Source organism: Saccostrea echinata, unplaced genomic scaffold (genome assembly GCF_033153115.1).
Source record: "Saccostrea echinata isolate AGI-Se365-2 ecotype Australia unplaced genomic scaffold, CSIRO_AGI_Sech_v1 ptg000040l, whole genome shotgun sequence".
Taxonomy (NCBI): Eukaryota; Metazoa; Mollusca; class Bivalvia; order Ostreida; family Ostreidae; genus Saccostrea; species Saccostrea echinata.
The window spans coordinates 4,679,134-4,698,904 of record NW_026889789.1 but is presented as its reverse complement, the minus strand read 5'-3'; the positions used below and the strand labels follow the sequence as shown (position 1 = coordinate 4,698,904).

At 33.0% G+C, this 19,771-nt stretch overlaps 1 protein-coding gene across 1 annotated transcript; it reads left to right on the top strand.

Moving 5' to 3' along the window:
* Positions 1-3,766: 3,766 nt before the first annotated feature.
* Positions 3,767-14,223, top strand: LOC133200463 (uncharacterized). Its single transcript, XM_061336252.1, has 8 exons — positions 3,767-4,784; positions 7,325-7,547; positions 9,989-10,384; positions 10,828-11,571; positions 11,816-12,085; positions 12,546-12,735; positions 13,151-13,490; positions 13,964-14,223. Exons 1-8 carry the CDS (start codon positions 3,789-3,791, stop codon positions 14,186-14,188), a joined length of 3,384 nt encoding a protein of 1,127 aa, XP_061192236.1. The 5' UTR covers positions 3,767-3,788; the 3' UTR covers positions 14,189-14,223.
* The last annotated feature ends 5,548 nt before the right edge of the window (positions 14,224-19,771 follow it).

Sequence of the window (19,771 nt, the reverse complement as noted above, 5' to 3'; positions counted from 1 at the left end):
AGGGCTTGTCCCGAGACACAGTTAGATTATTCTAACTATTGATATCTGATATCTTCGGAACACCAACAAATAACTGAAATTATTGTTAAATTATGTGATGTAAAGAAATTACAAACATTTTACATTTTATGGTGCTAAAATATAATGTTTTTGTTGAAGAAAAAAAAAAAAATAGCCACAAAAAGAGTTGTAATATTTATTTTAAAAAGGGTATTTTTTAATCAATGAAATTTTTAGTGAAACAAACAGCATAGATAGTACAGTTTAAACTCCAATTTAAAAACTGAAAATCACAAGCATAAAATCTAGATATATAAGTTGAGAACAAGTTCAAAAACTTATATCAATCCTTCTCCCTGTCATCTATTGCTTGATATTGTAAATATATTACGGTATGGTTTGTCCGTCAAATTCTAATTCTGGGCCAACCCTGAGTATTCCTCTGATTGTTGAACCCAGATTCATAAAACCTCCAATAAGCCAACACGCGTTATAGTTTTAGTACTTTTATATAGAATCAGCATGGAATATACTTTTACATGAGTTTGGGATGTATCAGCACCGAAGGTCTGATTCCAACTTCTATATAATTTTTAACAACAAAACATACATATTGAACAACGATAGAACAAAATAAAAGGATCAACAAAAAGTATTAAGAAATCAAGCATTAAACAATTATTGAGCGAATGATGACATTTTAGCGACATGTATATAATAGAATTAAAGTAGATGAAAGATTAAGTGTCAATAAATATAAACAGAAGTCAATTAAGGGATTAAGTGTCCATCTCTAATTGTGCCTCGGTGGGATCAAGGCTGTGCGGAATTTATAGAATTTAACACATTTGCGGAAATATACGAAAAGTTTTAATAACAATTTACACGAAGTCCGAAAAGTTAATTCGCATAGTAATTTATGATAATTCCAAAAAGGTCATATTTTACACCGTAACAAATATATAACAGATTCCAGTGACAGAATAGAAACATAACTCAATCATCATCGACCGGGCCATATATACTGTATACATCTGTATCATCAGACAAGGTTACACATTATATATGATCACAAAAAAGTAACCTTATCCCATTAAAAAACAATATAATCTATTAGGGATCCTTTTTCAAAGGAGAGGGAGAGTAGCTAGCACTTTGACACCCCCCCCCCCCCCAAATCTACACTATCAGAATAAGTGAAATTAAATCTGCCCCATATCGAAAAACCTATTTACTGGAAAGGGGATATCAGATTTCCTTTTTCTTTTCGACAAACAGAGCTGGATATACAGTGATTTAATGTTGTAGAGTTCGACCATATTGTAGCAAAAATTGGAGGACCAGCCTTCGACTTTTCAACAGTATTCAATGAAAATTAAAACAAAACAAAAAACTACATGCATGTACGTGTAGCAGTAAAAAGGTTTCTGTAGGGATGGCACATATCATCAAGGAATGTATATGTTCCCCAGGTCCGACCTGTCTGAGGTAAGGGGATAGGGGTGTTACATATATTTTTATACGAAAAATATTATTATGAACTAAATAGAGGTCCTCAATGACATAATATGGATACGTAGTTACGTACATGTATTAATACACTGTACATATCCTTGGATTCTGATGGCTATAATCTATATGTTTCTAAAATGATACATTGGAAATGCAAAATAAAACGAACACAAATATTATTTATTGTCTGCAATTTTTAAAATAGAGCAATTTTGACGCCATTTACGGGGAAAAACCGCAATATATAGCTGTATAGATAATGGATCGTTTAAGAGAATATTAATAAAGAGTTTGCCTGTGCATTAACACACATAATTAGTTTTTTTTTCTAGTTTTATCAATACATGTATTTCCTTTATAATTTGCATGTCAAAAGATTTTTCGGGTAAGTATTCAATAACTTTTCTGCCCCCCCCCCTTCCCAAAATTAATGCTACGTGAAGGTCTGCGTGAAGACCGATTCATTTAGATCGTCTTCGCTATATTGTCAAGTGTTCTTCTGATCAGCTACAGGTACACTCCTCATTAACTCAGTAGTGTAGTAGAGTGTAGCAGAGTAACGGATCAGAAACATGCACTTGGCTATAGCGAAGATGCTCTAAGAACTAAATGTACGAACACAGGCACCTGAAGTGTGGATACCCCCCTCCCCCCACACACACCTTGAAATAAAAAAGTAAGAGTTTATGATTGTTCAAAATAATGAGATCTCCCCTTCAACCATATCCATACTCACTATGCTAACAGATTGACAGATTGAACTTTTGCATTTCAATAGATAAAAACGTATTTTTATTATACCGTACGCAACCAATCTATGAACTTATGAAAAAGTACTATCTACTTGCATACACAGACACTAAACTCACTTGACTTCTAGCAAGGCCGTAACTGGGCTTAATTTTTTAGTGAGACAAGGGATCTAGGGGCCACCCGAGTCCCTAGCGGGTCCAGGATAGAATCCTGACGGGTGTTTTCGGGGGGGGGGGGGGTCCCGAAACCTTGGTTTTAGCAAATTAAAGAAATAATCTTTGAAAGTTTTACGTTTTGAATTATTATTTTTTTTTTTTACATGCTTCCTAAACTATAACGAAGCACCTGGTGAGCATGGTGAGATGATCGATTTACAGAAATTGAAACATATAAGCTGAAAGTATCATTAAATTATAATTTATATTAATTATTTTTAAATAAATTATAATTAAATTAAGCTCAAAGTAAAACTTTTTCATTTACTCAAAAAAAATTAATGAGGAATTTGCTTCACTGGCCTCAATGGTAGTTACGGCCTTGCCTAGTATACTAAGGAGACAATCCTTAAAAAAAATCAAGCGAGTTTAGTGCCTGTTGCAGATGTAGTGGCTACCTTGCCTACTGTAATTTTTTTCAAATTAGAGCATAGGAAATTTTCAGTTGCAACAGCTATGTAACTATAAGCATAAGAGCGACAACTCATTATTTTTATAGAATTTTCAATTTTATCCGATGTAAAATTTTCTCTTGTTCTTGTAAATCGATGAAAAGAACACTATTAGAAAGATAATGCAAAAGGTAACAATAAAATGTAGAGTCTGTATACTTTTTCAAAAAAATATTTCCTCTCAGTGGAGTTGAAATTAATTAGTAAACTGTTTATTAGGCTAATGAAAAATTCGAAACTACGGTTTATTTACAAATTATCAAAATATGGCTTCCTTGGCAACAGCAGGTGCTTTGTAAACGGAGGTAAAGAAATCTTTTGGATTGAGATGGAATTAAGCATACTTTAAGGTAAGTTTGGCACGTAGTTTGAATGCCAGATAATTAGGATTGTCATTTATTTTGCTACCAAATTATAAAAAGATCGCTTTTATAAATGATTTTCAATTTTGATGTGCTAATTGTAACTAAATCAAACTTTACACCGTGTACAGGTATACACACGTGTTATCGTTTGAATGTATGACATAAGTAAACATGGAACTGTAATTAATGTCTAATATATTATAATTAAACCTGTATATACCTTGTAATATATTCTTTAATAAAAGGATGTGAAAAATGCCACGTACCATACAAACATATACCTTCTCTCGGCCGTTATTATTTTAATGTAAATTTCTACATTCATATAAATTTTAACCCTGAGTTTCTAATTTTCAATGACAGTGATCAGTTAATAAATGTAGTGATCAAAATATATATAGAATGCAGTTTGTGACTGTGTATATACATGTATACCTTATTTTTTGTGCTGTAGGGAGGGAATAAGGTTTGCAAATAGCTGTCTCAGAAAAATGGCTAATCCACTGATTCCCAAAATCAAGGGCATTCCTACCATCTTTGGTGAGGTCCTTGAGAGAAATGTCACATTTTGTGTGGACACCTCTGGAAGTATGTACAAGAGCATGGATGTCGTAAAAGAACATCTGATTGAAACTTTATTAAAACAGGCCAACAAGTCAACAAACTGCATGTTCAACATTATCGAGTTTAATTCAGACGTTACCCAGTGGTCGGACAAAATGGTGAAGTGTACACCAGAGACTGTGGCTGTTGCTGCCAACTGGGTGAAAAATCTTAGTGCTAAGACTGGAACCAACACCCAGGGGGCGTTGTTGACAGCTCTATCAGACAGTAACTGTGAAGCCGTCTACTTAGTGACCGATGGTCTCCCTGATCAACATCCACAAGACATTTTGGATCAGGTTGGATTATCCGGCCACAACCGCCCAATCCACTGCATATATTTGTGTTCTGAGGATTCTCCAGATGAGATAGCGATAGAATTTTTGGAAGATCTAGCCGTGGAGTCATTTGGATCCTTTCACATAGTCACGCTCACTGTTCACGGATGTGTCGAACGCATCACACCCATCTACCGTGCTGACCACGCTCATGAGAGAATAATTAGAACAATGAATGGAACAATCCACAATTCCACCAAAAACTGTGGAGTATCCACCACCCTGTTGGTGGACCCTGAAGAAAGCCTCCGATTAACCCCACGTGTGTCCATGCTCACCCATCCCCTCCCTGTCTTTGACCCACTATGTTACCCCTATGGGGAAACCTGGAAACACTGGTTTTTCCACCCGTATAGGTATTATTTTCCACATGGATGGAGCAGATACAGACCTGCTAAGGGATGGCTTAAGGCTCAAGACCAGATGTTAAATTCTGTTGAATCTTCCAACGTTTCTCCAGCAGCAGGGGCCCTGCTGATTGGAAAGAGAGTTTTAGCCAGAAGGATTGATGATGGGTATTTTTACATGGGAACAGTTCAGAGTCAGGTAATTTGATTTCATCCTATACTGCAATTTTATTTCTTGTTTTTCTGATATGTGTACTTTTTTTAGTAGCTGAATATAAGGTAGAATATTTACTGTAACTATACATGTGTATTTGAATTTAGATTTCTACATGGTTATAATAATTACTGTTTTCACATAATTAGCAATTATGATAACTAGAATTTCATAATTGATTTTCGATGAATTTGATTAATTAAAAGACATTAAGGTACTTCAATTCAGTTTTTATTATTTTAATTGTTTTGCATGCTGCATAATTATTATGAATTTTAAAAAAAAAAGTGTTATCATATTATTCAAAAACCAGCTAATATCAGTCTTTAATTCAACTAGACTAGTACTCCCAATTTTATCCCCATCGAATTAGGGAAAGTTTGTTTGAACACTTTAGATTATAGACTCAGAACTTCAGAAGTGTAATTTCCACCCAGACTGACTCAAGTACTCAGTGTTAAATGCACTCTGATGTTAGAGCAGGGTTTATTAAAGATTTATGATAAAACCCCTCTACTCCATCGTAAAATCAATTATTTAGTTCCCTCTAGACCTGTTTTATCACAGATAGCGATATTAAAAAGTGGGTATCTTAGGTGAAGCCTATTGTTAGATGGTATATACATTATATGTATCTTAAAATCAGGTTTCAATGTATATATACATGTACATTTATGTTAAAAACTTACACGTCAAATGATATTGACTAAAATTTTATTATAAAGATTAAATAAAAGATAAATGTTTATATCCTTGTAAATTATATCAATATAATTGTTCAACACAATTTATGACTTAATAAGATTATATTAAATTTTCTTATTAATTATGGATCCCCCAATTAAAAAAATTAAAATAATCAATTTTATTTTTCTTCAAATCTTTGAGCATTCATGAAACAAATAAAATCAGAGCTTCAGATAATAAAACAGTGTATCGATCATTTCAGAATTTATGCGATATGCATTAAAAAAACCCACATCAAAATGCATGATCTCATTGAGAAATTTGCTCTAATAGTGAAGGTTTACCCAGAAATTATACAACAGTGAGCATGGTATCACATACTATTTCATTGATTTCCGTTAATGTAATTATTACATAGGAAAATGAGAAGTAGTCTGAATACACTTCTGACAAGAGCTGACAGATATCAATTTAGTTAATTAAAATCTTTTCAATTTAATTAACTACTGTAACATTGTACAACTGAATACTCATGGTAAATAATTTTTGTATACGTGTAATTTCTGTGAAATTGTTCTGTGTGCAACCTGTAATTCATTTAAATCCAATACCTACCTGCTAGATTATTTGGATTATTAACAAAACCACAATTGTGGTTAAATATAAGCCAGATTGTTTTGTTATGATTGTTATGATAGTAGGAAATTAAATAGAAAAGTAAGCCAGTGTGCTGGAATGAATAGTATTGCTAAATACACTCAAGTTAATCGAGAACTTTACTCTTAAAATGTTAATTGATACATGTAATATTCAAAACTAATTTTGAGGCAGAATAGGCATAGCTTAGACATATGGCTAACCAGGCTCTTTAGACATGAAACCCAAAAGCATATATGAGTTGTGGAAAAGTTGTCTGGGTTCTGCTAGTATAATTTGTTTGATTGCCTTACATTAAAAAAAATGTAATAAAAAAGTTATAGAATTTCCCTTTAATGTGTATTCATTTGTAGAAATATTTCTTGGCTATTTTTTGTAGGAGAGTGGTGTAGATGTAAGTTCTCAGTACAGAGACACACAAACAATGGCTGTTGGGTTCTTTCTTTCTCAGTAGTCTCCCTTTATGCTAGATTCTTCTATTATAAATTAAAATTCATAATCATAAAACGGGGTATGGAATATGATGTGCATGTTTATAACTTATTATGACTTTCATTTATTTAATTTTCTTAATTATACACAAAGATAAATCAGTGAGGTAGTGAACATTTAATATTATTTGTCTGTAGAATTTGCTCAACTATGATGTCGATCTATAGGTATGCCAGTTTTAGCTCACTTGTAAACTAAATTACTTAAAGTCTAATAAAAATTTATTTCACACAGACATACCTGCACTCTACCTGACAATATATTATTATTATTATACTATGCTCTATTACAAATTTATTTAATTAGAATTTCTTTAGTGCATGATCATGTAATTAAAACACATGACTACATGTATATATATAGATATTTTATATTTAATATTGTTTTTAACAACATATATTTTATAATAGCTGTGCATCACTTGTATAGAGGTCATGTTTATGATTAAGTATGAATAATGAAATCAGAGAGATTTTTTAAAAAACCCTTTTTGTCTGTCTCTTTGCAAGATATCTCTCAGAGTTTTGAACAAAGCATGTAAACATAACGAATTACTAATTTGTTATAACAAATTGATAATTTGTAAAAACAAATTAAAAAAAGATATTGCTGTGGCCCAAATACGCTTCCGTAACATTGGAATTAACCCAACGCAAGAAGAGCTTAAAATTTCTTATTTTATATTTCAGATTTTGTCAGATAAATTCCTGGTTGCATTTGGTCCGTGCAAGCACGGGAAATACACAGACACAAAATACCAAGATACGTTTATATTTGACATCATCGATTATGAGGACGCAAAACGACATGCCATTCAGACTGGGGACAAGGTGCTGGCTACCTGGGAGCCTGAGGGGGAGAGGTTCTGCCCAGGGGTGGTCATTGAGGGGCAGGAGAGAAGACAGGTGGATGGTAAGGGGATATTTTAAACATTTTTCCCACTTTCTTGACACATTGTAAATGTGATGCATTTTACCCTTGTACAATATATAATTATATAGACATTTACTAGCAATGTAAATCTCTCTCATAGACAACAAATTTATAAATTCAGTCTTGCCTCTCTCCTCTTCCTTTCTCCTCTCTTCTCTCTTTTTTCTCCCTCTCCTATCTCTCTCTCTCCTTTCTCTCTCTTTCCTTTCACTCTCTCTCTCTCTCTCTTTCCTCTCATTCTCCCTCTCTTTCCTCTATCCTTTCTCTTTCTCCTCTCTTTTCTCTCTCTTTCTCATGTCTCTCTCAAGACAAGGTGTTAATTAAATAGAATACATAGCCAATGTTAGAATATATAATTTAATAGTATTTCTCTCATGGACAACAGATTCATAAATTCAGACTCTCTCTCTCTCTCTTTCTCACCTCTCTGTTTCCTCTTTACTTTCTGTCTCCTCTCTCTCTCCTCACTCTCTTTTCTCTATCTCTCTTCCCTCTCTTTCTATCTCTGTTCTCTCATTTTCTCTCTCTCTAAGACTGGGGCTTCAATTCTCATACTCTTTACAAGATTTTAAAGTCTAGCTGTTAACTTTAATTAGGCACAAAATGTTTTCAAAGTCCAGCTACACCACGTCTGATAAACAGATAACTATATAACCACTTGTATGTGACAAAGATCGAGAGAGAAAGAATTATTGATCTTTTTAAAGTTTGTAAAATTGTACCATTAGAGAAAAAAATCACATTGAATGTTTGCCTATAAGTTTTCTTGTCAGGTTGTGTATAGCTGGTTTCATTGGTCAATATTTGCCGACATGTCAGGCATATATTTGTTTAGTAAGCTGTATGCAATCAATGTCGAACTGTTTTTAACGACATCTTTAAAACATCAGCTTGGTAACGCCCATTTTTGGGGACCTACAAGAATAAAAGTCTTTGATTCCTATCTTCCTGTTAATTTTTTTTTTTTAACAAACTGCATAAACTTGTCTCCTTTGTCTCTCAAAGTTCTGGGCAAAATTTAATTTTCTGAAAAATATACATTAATTTTATATAAAAGGATATTGTCTCCCTCCAACTCATCATGGTAGCATTCACAGCCATTACCAAAGAACATAATAAAATCTTTGATCCACCCCTGCATTGCAATTTATGTCACTATATAATTTATTGAATTAAGGAGCATAGAATTTGAGAGTCGTGATAAAAAATCTATTAATTGTGTTCTAAAAAATCTCACTATTAAAAGCTGAGATGAAAGAAATATGTCCTTAATTTATATTTTATTAGTCTATCAATAAAGTTAACCTTGAAAAAAAAGCATGCATGTTTGTATACTTGGAACATTTCTCAGTATAATATTTTTGATGAACTAATTAATCAAGATCTTTCCTTAAAGTTACTGTCAGCATTTTCAGGGCTAACTTATAATTATACAAAAGAGTAGTTCAGAACTGGAAAAAGGGTCTCAAAAAAAGATCTTATCTACATTTAAACATCCAAAATTTCAATGTGCACTGAAGTGCTGACATTATCTGTTAGAAATTTTATTAAATTCCAGAGGTCTGTTGTCAAAGCATGGGTGGGAACTGGAGGGATTCTATTGGAATAATGTTTTTGCTAAGCTCCGCAGACATTTGATTTGTGCAGGTGTGCATTTGTGCAAATGGAAGATTGAAAATGCATGTAGTCTGTTTGTTTTAAATTTTAACATTGACAGAAACGAGACCTTATTTTTTCATTCCTCTATTTCATTGTAAAGATGGGGTGAACAAAAAGTATATACACTGTATGTAAAATTAAATCATGTTCAAAAGGATCTACATGTTAAATTTAAATTAAAATTATCTTTAAGCTAAGCTTCTTTATATAATAAAAAATAATAGACCACTTTTTAATATGTGGTACTGTAAAAAAAGAAAACCCATGAATTAGTGAGCTCAGAATCAAGCAAAACATTCCACTTCAACTGATTAGTATTACATGTAGTAATGAATTAGCACTCACGATCCTTAAAAATGATCTGTATAAATTTTGTTTTAATCCTATATACAGTATACAGGGTTATTTTTGCCCCATGTTATTTTTGCCCTTTCATATTTGCAAACAATTTTGGCCCATTTTAAATTTGCCCAGTCACAGTTCTGTTTAAGAAATTAAACTGTTTCTTTGAATTCACCCCATATTAATTTGCCCACCTGACAGTAGGGTGAAAGGGGGATAAATAAAGTGGGGGTGAAATTTTCTCTGTATACAGTTTTAGCTTGTACTTGAATTAGCATATGTGAGCTAGATCTAGAAGCAGCAAGAAAGGGGCTAGATATTGATTAAAATCAGTATCAGTGTTAGCTAGCACAATGATAAGGATATACAGCGCATACTGCTAAATTTGAAAATTCAGTTATTAATATCTTCTTTTTAAGGGCCTGATGATAGACAAATTACTGTCACCTTTGCAAATGGCAAAACTGAAAAAGTTCCTATGGATGTTGCCATATGGACTCCAGAACAAGTCTATGAACGACTGACATTGGAACTAAAAATGCCAAAGGAAGCTAGGCTCTCCCTTCAGAATCAGGAACCCAATTACCCTAAGGAGAATTTGGATGGTTACCCCACATCTGGACCCAGAGCTGACCCCTCAGAGTACCCTCCACCCCATCCCTTTCATTTCCAGCATGACCCAGTTTTCATGGATTGTTACCCCTGGGGAAATGGTTACATTCCTGTCTATCCCCAACTTCAAAGGCAACCTGATGAAACTATGTTACAAACAAGGTCAACAGTGAAGAGCGAGGATATTAATAAACTTGTACCAGGTATATTTTTAAGAAAGTTTTTAAAAAAATGTTAAGAAAGATATAAATTTTCACTTCCATTACACACACATTCACTCACCCACAACACACTCGCAAGCATGTTACTATATCCCCTCCAACTTTGTTGCAAGGGGATAACAAAAATTTCAAGTTTGTCAGAGGAAAAAAGTAACAAATCTTTGAAAAGGTTCATGTAAATGTTATGATATTGATTATAATTTGTAACATCTAAATCTATCAAAAATTTGAATCAATAAGGATTAAATCAGAGCTAGTCCACATTTATTTTGTTAAAGTCTGAAATTTAAGCACATTTTCTGGACATGCTATTTGATTATTGTTGATTTCATCACTGAACTCAGTTGCAGAATTTTTAGGTTAAGACTATTGATTTGTATCTTTCTTAACCAAATCTTTAACTGTAGTTTTGAATGTTTATCAAGGCACCAGTATCACGCAAAAGGAGCTGAACGACAGAGTTGTATCTCAACTGATGGAACACAAACTCCTCCTGGATGAGAGACAAACAGAGAAAGACAACAAGGAAGTGGAGGAGGAAACAAGGAGGAAAGAGGAAGAGAGGAGGAAAGAGGAAGAGAGGATAGTCAGACAGGAAAAAATGAGAATGATGGAGATGGAGATGAGGAAGAGAGAGCAGGACATGAGGGTCAGAGAGGAAGTGGATAGAAGAAGAGCTGAAGATGAGATGTTAGCACAGAAACTCAGAGATGAATATGAAATGCAGAAGAGGGAAGCAGAGGCAGAATATCAGAGGAAGAAAGAGGAGGAAATTCAAAGAATGAGGGAGGCAGAGGAGTCACTGAGGATAAAACAGGAGCAGGAAGGAAGTGCTATGGAAGAGAGGAAAGTGGAAGAGAGGAAAGTGGAAGAAACATTGAAGAGTGAAGTGGAGCATTTAAATCAAGAGAAGGATATAGAGAGATCGATCCTGGAAGACAGACGCAAAATTTTAGAGAGAGAAAGGGACAAGCATAGAATGAGACTGGAAGAAATTGAGCGAGAGATTGAGGAAGAGAGGGTGAGGCTTCTGAGGAAGAGAGACAAACAGGAGGAAAATATGTTAAGGAAGTCTGTCACTTTTGAGGACCAGCTTAATGAACATGATCTTGAAGTGGATAATGAGAGAAGGGTGTTAAATGGGTCAAGGCCTCTTTCTGATGATGAAGGTTAGTGATTTGTGAAAAATGTATCCAACTCACTTAGATTTATTTGAATTTAAACTACCGATATTTCAATTTTTATTTGTACTGGTGAAATAGTATTTAATTTTACTATTAGTTTTATAGAATTTAGTAGTAAAAGTGTATGAAATTATATCCTGGTTAAATAAATCATTCAAAATTGTTTAACCTCTGTACCATGTGCAACCATCATCACATTTCTATATCCATATTGCATCTTTCCTTGTAGAAAAATACAGGGAGGATTTTAATTTTGACAAATTTGTGAATGAGAAAGGATATAGATGCCACCATTCAGCCTTTGCACCACCTAGAAAATTAGTCAACTTCATGAGGCGGCGCCCACGTTCAGCAGAGTCCCACAGGCCAGAGTGGAAAAAATACTGGTCAACAAATAGCATCCCAGACATAATAGACCCACCCAACCATGGAGCGTTCCGGGACACCGCACTTCAGGCCCCGCTAGAGGCCAGGGACCTCCGCAGATATCCTTATGCTTGTAAGTCTCCCCCAGCATCAGCTGTTTACAGATGTGACATATAATTTAGAATTTAGAATAATTTAAAATAAATGCTGTATGATTTTTACCTTTCAAGGTATATATTTTAATCTGCTTGATTATTACAGTACTGTTTCTTTTGTAATTGTGTTTATTACAAAACAGCATTTTTAGCATTTCTAAGTAAATGGTGAAGGAAAAGGAATTAGGAAACATGTACATGTATCCCTATCATATGATAATTATGTACATAGTAAGATATTGAAAATCTGGAAAGGTATATGTGCTTATTTTTTTTCCCATCATTTTAAAAAAGGAAGTGATTCAGTGGAAGTCGGAAATAATCTATGCTTCACAAATATTTCACAAAAAATAAGTGTCCTATATGTATGATGAAGAAGCTTACACTGGAAAGTTGATTTAACACTGTAATTTTTTTTTCAATGAAAATTTTATCTAGGTGAGTGGACCTCTCCAGTATATAAATATGTAGATCCATACGCCAAGAGTAAGTGTACATCTACAGTGGAACAATTAATGCGGACCCCCAAACCTCCAGAAGGAGGGTACCAGCCGGCCCCTCCCTTGGACATTAGAGTGACTAGACCCATGTCTGCTGATGCAAAGGAGGCTGCAAGAAGAGAATACAGGTATAATTGTCTCTTCATGTTTATATATTTCATGTTTAAACGTGACACTTTCTGGCTCCTAGGGGGGGGGGGGGGTATTGGCAGATGGAGTGGGGTGGGTGTAGTGGCAGGGGGAGGAGGAATTATACATTTACAGGCCTAAATATAGCCACACTTTAAAATCCAGGTTTAAAGCTTGAGCAATAAGAAATTTCTTGCTTCATATTTTAAAAAGAAAAAAACCCACCCAGAATTCTAGAATAATTGAGCAGAAATCAATTTGATAAATTTAATACATAAAATTTTAGTTGAGGTAGGTGTAAGTTTACAAGAAAATGTGTAATACATACTGTACATGTATATGTACAGGTTAATGACACTAAATGCAAGGGAATTTGTGTTTAAGTAATAATTAATGTTTGTTTATTTACAACAGAAGGGTAAAAGTAGCTCAAAGAAACCACAAATGGAACGAGCGCCTCCGCAATGAACAATTAATGAAGGAAATCATGCAAGATAACCATAGGGAACGGGTCTTAGCTCAAATGGAGCGTGACCGTCAACGACTTAAAAAAGAAAAGGAAACAGTTGAACAAGCTCAAAAGGCAAAGAGATATGTTTCAGCAGAACTTAGGGCTAAGATGGAGAAACGAGAACTCGAAAACAAGAAAAGGGAGCAGAACCGAATTGAGGCAATGCGTCAGAGGAGGGAACAAAGGGAGGCAGCAACCGCCGAGAAACAGGCCGAGGAGGAGAAAATCGCAGAAATGAGAAAGGTGGGGTGGATCTAAGATTTTCATCATTTATGTAATGCAGAATGTAGAATTATAGAATACATGTAGTTCACTTTTTTTTTCAAAGAATGATCAAATAGGAATACATGTATTTGCACAAATAGAGCATTGTGTATAGAATATTCCTGGTTGGGTAAATGATTCAATAAAGTGGAGTGGCTGTATAGTATTAGCACACAGTCACTTCATTCGATACCTCCTTTTCCATAACTGAAAAAAAATTACATGACTGCATAGGACGGGTGACTGCTGAATAAGGGTGACCGCTGTGTCAAGTTTGACTGGCATGTATTAATTTTGTGGTTACAGAAATGGCCAGATAGTTACAGAAATGGCCAAGAAGTCATGATTTAAAAAAACCCAGAATTCAAATATCCCAAAATTGAAGTCATTTGAAGAGGAAATTGATTTAATAATTGACGGAAAAAACAATAAATTTTTTTTTTCTTCTACAGGAAGCTAGAATACAGAGGTCCCAGCAGCGCTGGGATAACGTCCACAGTAGACTGCAGCAAGAGGAGGCAGAGAACCAGGCACAAGGGGAGAGAATTCGCAATGCAAAAATCAACCGGATCGAACACTTCCAGAAGTTAGAGGCCGAGGGACAACAACGAAAGGATGTCCGGATTAAAGTGTCCGACCAGCATCTGGCATTACTAAGGTCGCAGGTACTGCCGTGAGAGGGCCATGTGATTAACTAGGACATTGGAGCTTAATTAGAAAATTTAAAATATAAATCATTGTCTTTTAGATTAAATTTGAAGTAATCAGAATCCATTGTAAACTGTTTCCTAAAAATTCTATAAAAAATTTTACTTGAAAAAAAATAAGTAGTACTGTATGTACATGTATGTGTTTTTAGTGATTTTAAAAAATAAAATTGTGTACATCACTTTTATGTATGTACTAAGCTTTGCATGATTAAGTGTTATAAGCAGAAAAAAGCAAACTGGTTGATTTTAAAACTTTTATAATACAAATACATTTTGTAATCAAATGTTTACTTAAAGTAAAATTTTAAATTTCTGTAAGACTTAAAATTTTCACATACATCAAAAGAATGAAATTAAATTCGACATACTTTGTTTTATTATGTGACAGTTGAGAAAATGTTAAAGTTTCATGTATTGTCTAATCTAGAATTTTGATAGATTTTTTTTTTTTTTTTTACTATAATTTATGTTATGTGATGAAAAAAATAATATCATCATGGATTGCTTCATGGAATCGCATATTAAAATGAATTAAACAGAAAATGGTATTAATAAATTCTGTATCAAGTTGTTTCAATTGACAATTTTTAATGTGCATATTGAAATACTAAGAATTATCAAGTAATTTTTAATACAGCAGCAAACAGCAAAACATATTATTTTGGTTGACTTTATAAATTAATGTTTAACATTTCCTTAAGTTTGCAAAAGTTTTCTTGCAATAAACATGGCATTATTCTCACTTGAAAAAAGAGTAGTCACTGTGTTTCTGTATTGGGTTTTATATTGAAAGATTTAGTATGTGAATTTCACCTTCACTGAATTACACAATCTAATTTTTGTTTTTGTTTAGTCGTGGTGTCAATTTCACATTAAAATTTTAATTTTGAATATTTATAAATATTGGTAAGCTAAACAATGCTTCTAGATTTAGATGTGCTGATAAACGCAGGATTTTTTTTTCAAAGGGTTGTACATGTAGAATAATGGAGTAGTCAATGGTTTATATTATAAAAATTATTACTACATATTTTTTAAAAAATGTACAATGTAGATCAGTTGTTTTGAAATATTTGCAATGAGCTAGTCTATAGGTAATGAATTCAATTCATGTGTCTCTTTTTATATAGACAGATATTAATTCAACTCATTTTTTAGACTTAATTTATCATCAATTTTTCTCAATTCATCACTACTGCTCTGTTTTAATTAATCATAATATTTTGCAAAGATAAGAAATTAAAATTATGTTAACAAATAGCTAGCAGCTGAATAATCTAATTTTTTTATGATTTTGTTTCCCCTATATTTAAAAAAAGAAGAATATACTTCAGAACTCAGAATGGATTGGGTTAGCATTTAAAGGGGAATAACTTTTATTCAGAAACTTCATTTCTATCAGTGGATTGGTTTCATTTATCTTTAATAGGGTAGTATTAAATTACTGTAATAAATTTTCAGTATTATTGTACATATTATCTGAATTACTATTTTTTGCGCAAGCTTTAATAACAAAATGTCAATTGCATATTGTTTGTTAGGCAGAGATGTATAAAAATCAAGTATTGAATTAACAGTATAGATTTCTCCTTTGGTAAGAGGGTTAGAAATGCAAGCCAATTTGTATATTCCATTAGCATTTATATGATAAAGTTAAAGGTTAATTTTTTTTTTTTGAAATGTTCCTTTTTCTCTCCTGGGTAAAAGAGACCACTGTTTCATGATTTTCCTATTCTTTGTTTAATAATTAAGGGAAAAATCAAGATATGTTTAAACATATACATGATACCTGATATTCTTGATATTTTTTTCTTGAAAATATATGAGTTTATTGTATGCGTATAAGAAATAGGGATTGTTTACCGAAATATACAATATTTGTATTTTTCTTAACAACATTTATTATCATGCAGCCTTGTACATTAATTATGAAAAACAATTTTAAGCATTGCTTTTTCCCGTTTTTCACCTTTGTTTGTTTGTCTGTCAGTAGGCATTGTGTTCTGTTAAGACTGTGATAATCCATAATATATCTTTTGTTGTTGAATCTGTTTTAGTCAGGAGAAAGTCATGTAGTTTTTGTTTGCAATGAAACATATTAATATTTTGCTTTCATTAGTTGTTCAGAAGGAGATGAATAAAGTCATAAGGTAGAAATATGTTTGTTGTTGTTGTTGCGCAGTCAATTTATCACCTATTTAAACATCAAACTAATTGCAGTAGAAATCTTTTTGCTATTAGTCTAAAACTCGATCTTGAATGCATATTAAGTAAATGTGTAGATGAAAAAATCTAAATAAAATTGGACAAGAGGAAAGCATTTTTTTAATCAGATTCCTCAATGAAAATTACATTAGAAAAGGGGCATAACTCTTGTCATTGTAATTTTAGGTTAAAATTTTATTGCACTTTTCTACCTCGAGAAAAGAGGAAGTGAGTTAGGCTGTGTATACCTGGCCAAAAAAAATATAACAGATGTCTATGGGTCCATTTTAGAGTATACATTGCATCTCTTCACCTTGCAATACAGGTAATAAATTTTTAGGATAGGGTCAAGTTTTGTCTCTAAATCTTAATGTGTAGTTGTTTTCATTAATAATTATAATACTTATTATTTATGAATTAAATGAAATGATCATTGCATACTTAATAATAATTGAAGGAAATATTTATGTTTTTTATGCCCCCGTATCAAAGATTGGGAGGTATATAGTTTTTGCCCTGTCCATCCATCTGTCCGTCTGTTTGTCCACAAAAACCTTAACCTTGCCCATAACTTTTGATTGGTTGGAGCTATGACTTTCATATTTCACACGTAAATTTCTTGTGACAAGACCTTTCTTTGGGTACCATCACATTTGACCTTGACCTTGGAGTTTGACCCACTTTTGTAAAATTTGTTGAGACTTTAACCTTGGTCATAACTTTGGAACAATGGGTGCTTGGGGTTTCAAACTTCACATGTGTATTCCTTGTGACAAGACCTCCCTTTGCACACCAACAACTTTGACATTTTGACCTTGACCTTGGAGTTTGATCTACTTTTGAAAAACTTTAACCATGGTTATAACTTTTGAACGGTCGGAGCTAGGTCTTTCATATTTTACATGTCTATTTCTTGTGTCAAGACCTTCCTTTGGATACCAATCACTTTGACCCTTTAACCTTGATCTAGGAGTTTGACCTACTTTCGAAAACCTTGGCCGTAACTTTTGAATGGTTGGTGTTAAGGCTTTCATACTTCACATATGTAATCCTTGTGACAAGGCCTTCCTTTGGATACCGACCACTTTGACCCTCTGACTTTGACCTACTTTCGAAAAACTTTAACCTTGGCCATAACTTTTGAATGGTTGGTGCTAGGCCTTTCATACTTCACATATGTAAACTTTCCTTTTGTTGACAACTTTAACCCTTTGACCTTGACCTTGGAGTTTGACCTACTTTTGAAAAACTTTAATCTTGGCCATACCTTTTAAATGTTTGGTGCTACGGCTTTCATACTTCTCATGTGCATTCCTTGGGTCAAGACTTTTCTTTGGATACCAAAAATTTTGGCATTGAACTTGACCTTGGAGTTTGACCTACTTTTCAAAAACTTTAACCTTGGCCATAACATGGGAACATTTGGTTCTAGGGCTTTCATGTTTCACGAACATGTGTATCAGTTTTGACAAGAACTTCCCTTGGGGTCCCATTTGACCTTGACGTTTTACTTTCTTTTAAAAAACTTCCACCTTCAACATATCTTTTGAGCAGTTGGAGCTAGGGCTTTCAAATTTCACAGGTATATTCCTCGAGACAAGACCTTTCTTTTGGTACCAACATTTTTGATCTCTTGACCTGGAGTTTGACTTGCATTTGAGAAACCTTAACCTTTGCCATAAGCTGCCATACGGGGGCATCAGTGTTTCACAAACACATCTTTTTTTTTTTTTTAAATTCTTCTCTAAACTCTGTATTCACTCTCTATCAAAAAATGCTAACATTTCCAAAATTACATTTTTTCTTTTCTTTTTTAAGCAGGTGTTAAATATCTTTTTTTTTCTTGTCAGTCAACAAAATAATGATATCAATTTAACTGATTCTTACATTTTTGTACTTTTACAATATAATTATATGCTTACTATTAACTTTAAATAATGTTATTCCAAACTTTTATAATGAGTTAATTCATAAAATACTTTCTAAAAGGAAATATATTGCATTTCTATACTTCAATTTACCAATGGAAAAATAGAAAATCGAGCCATTTCCCTTTTCAATGTCGGTAAAATTGATCAATCTGGCAGTGTTTGACCTGATGTGGCAGTACCTGAGAAACTATAGATTAATTATTTTTGGCCCAAACTACAATACACATTTTTCCTGCATACATGTCCAGTCAAAATGAACTTTGTTTTATCAGCTTTCCAGAACATTTAATGTTTGCAATGTAAAAGTTATTTAACTCACAGATAAGCTTACAACCTTGCAGAAACAGAAAAAAGTTCACATCTGAAATTTATGACTACCTTTTTAATATTATAATGTTAACTAAACTACAGTCAAATCTTGCTATCTCAAACTTGATGGAACCAAGAAAAAAACTTCAAAATTTCCAAGGATTCCAGACATACAAGTTAAAACAGAGAGTAATGGTTGGGACTTCCAAATAAGTTCCACATATCCATGGTATTTGAGATATCAGTGTTTGAGTTACCGAAGTTCAACTGTATATGTGCAATAGACATGAAGATGAATTCTGATGATCCTTGACTTAAAAGCATATGCAAATTGTAGTTCGAATATAAGGAAAAAAAATACCACATGGCTTAACCCCAAAAAAATTCCCTGTTAGATCGATACTTTTGACTTGATGCTGCATTAATTATAAATAAGGAGCACAGAGATTTTAGCCAACTTGAATGCTCTTGTAGGAGTATCGCCAGGGATGTTTACACAGATGGATATTTTAAGTCCAGCCAGTAAATACCAGCATCATAAAGTCCAGTAGCAAATTAAGAAGGGATTTCATCAAAAGTCAATGAATGTTTTGATAATCAATTTAATATAATGATCATGTATTTAACAATAAAACAAAACTAAAAACTACAAAAAACTTAATAATTTGCTTAAAAATGTTCCAACTAAAACAATTGTACCCCTAACAAGTACATACAGTTTGAATCCAATATTATATTACTTAAAAAAAAGATTTCTTGATTGAGTTTTTGAACAGGATATACCGGTATATAATTAAGCACAACTATACGTACAATCTAAAAATCCTTACAAGTGATATTACTTTTATCAAATAATGTACCGAAAATACTGTAGATCACCAAATTTTCCTGACACTTTAATTTCGCAAGATTGCCATTTTGTATTTATAAGCAAGACATAATTTTCACGATCTCAGGTTATTGTTGTATATAATCTTTTGTAATTATTTATACAAATTTATGTGAGAATTAAATTTTTCGAGTAAACAGTCTTGCGTAATTACGTGAAAATAAAGAAATAATAAGTGATCTACAGTAGAAGAGATAATACAGTAAATGAAAGAAT

Excerpts from the sequence above, each read along its gene's own strand:
- LOC133200463 (XM_061336252.1), top strand. The coding sequence starts at position 3,789 with ATGGCTAATCCACTGATTCCCAAAATCAAGGGCATTCCTACCATCTTT. Across the intron at positions 10,385-10,827 it reads TATTAATAAACTTGTACCAG|GCACCAGTATCACGCAAAAG; the intron begins GTATATTTTTAA and ends ATGTTTATCAAG. Across the intron at positions 12,086-12,545 it reads CCGCAGATATCCTTATGCTT|GTGAGTGGACCTCTCCAGTA; the intron begins GTAAGTCTCCCC and ends AATTTTATCTAG.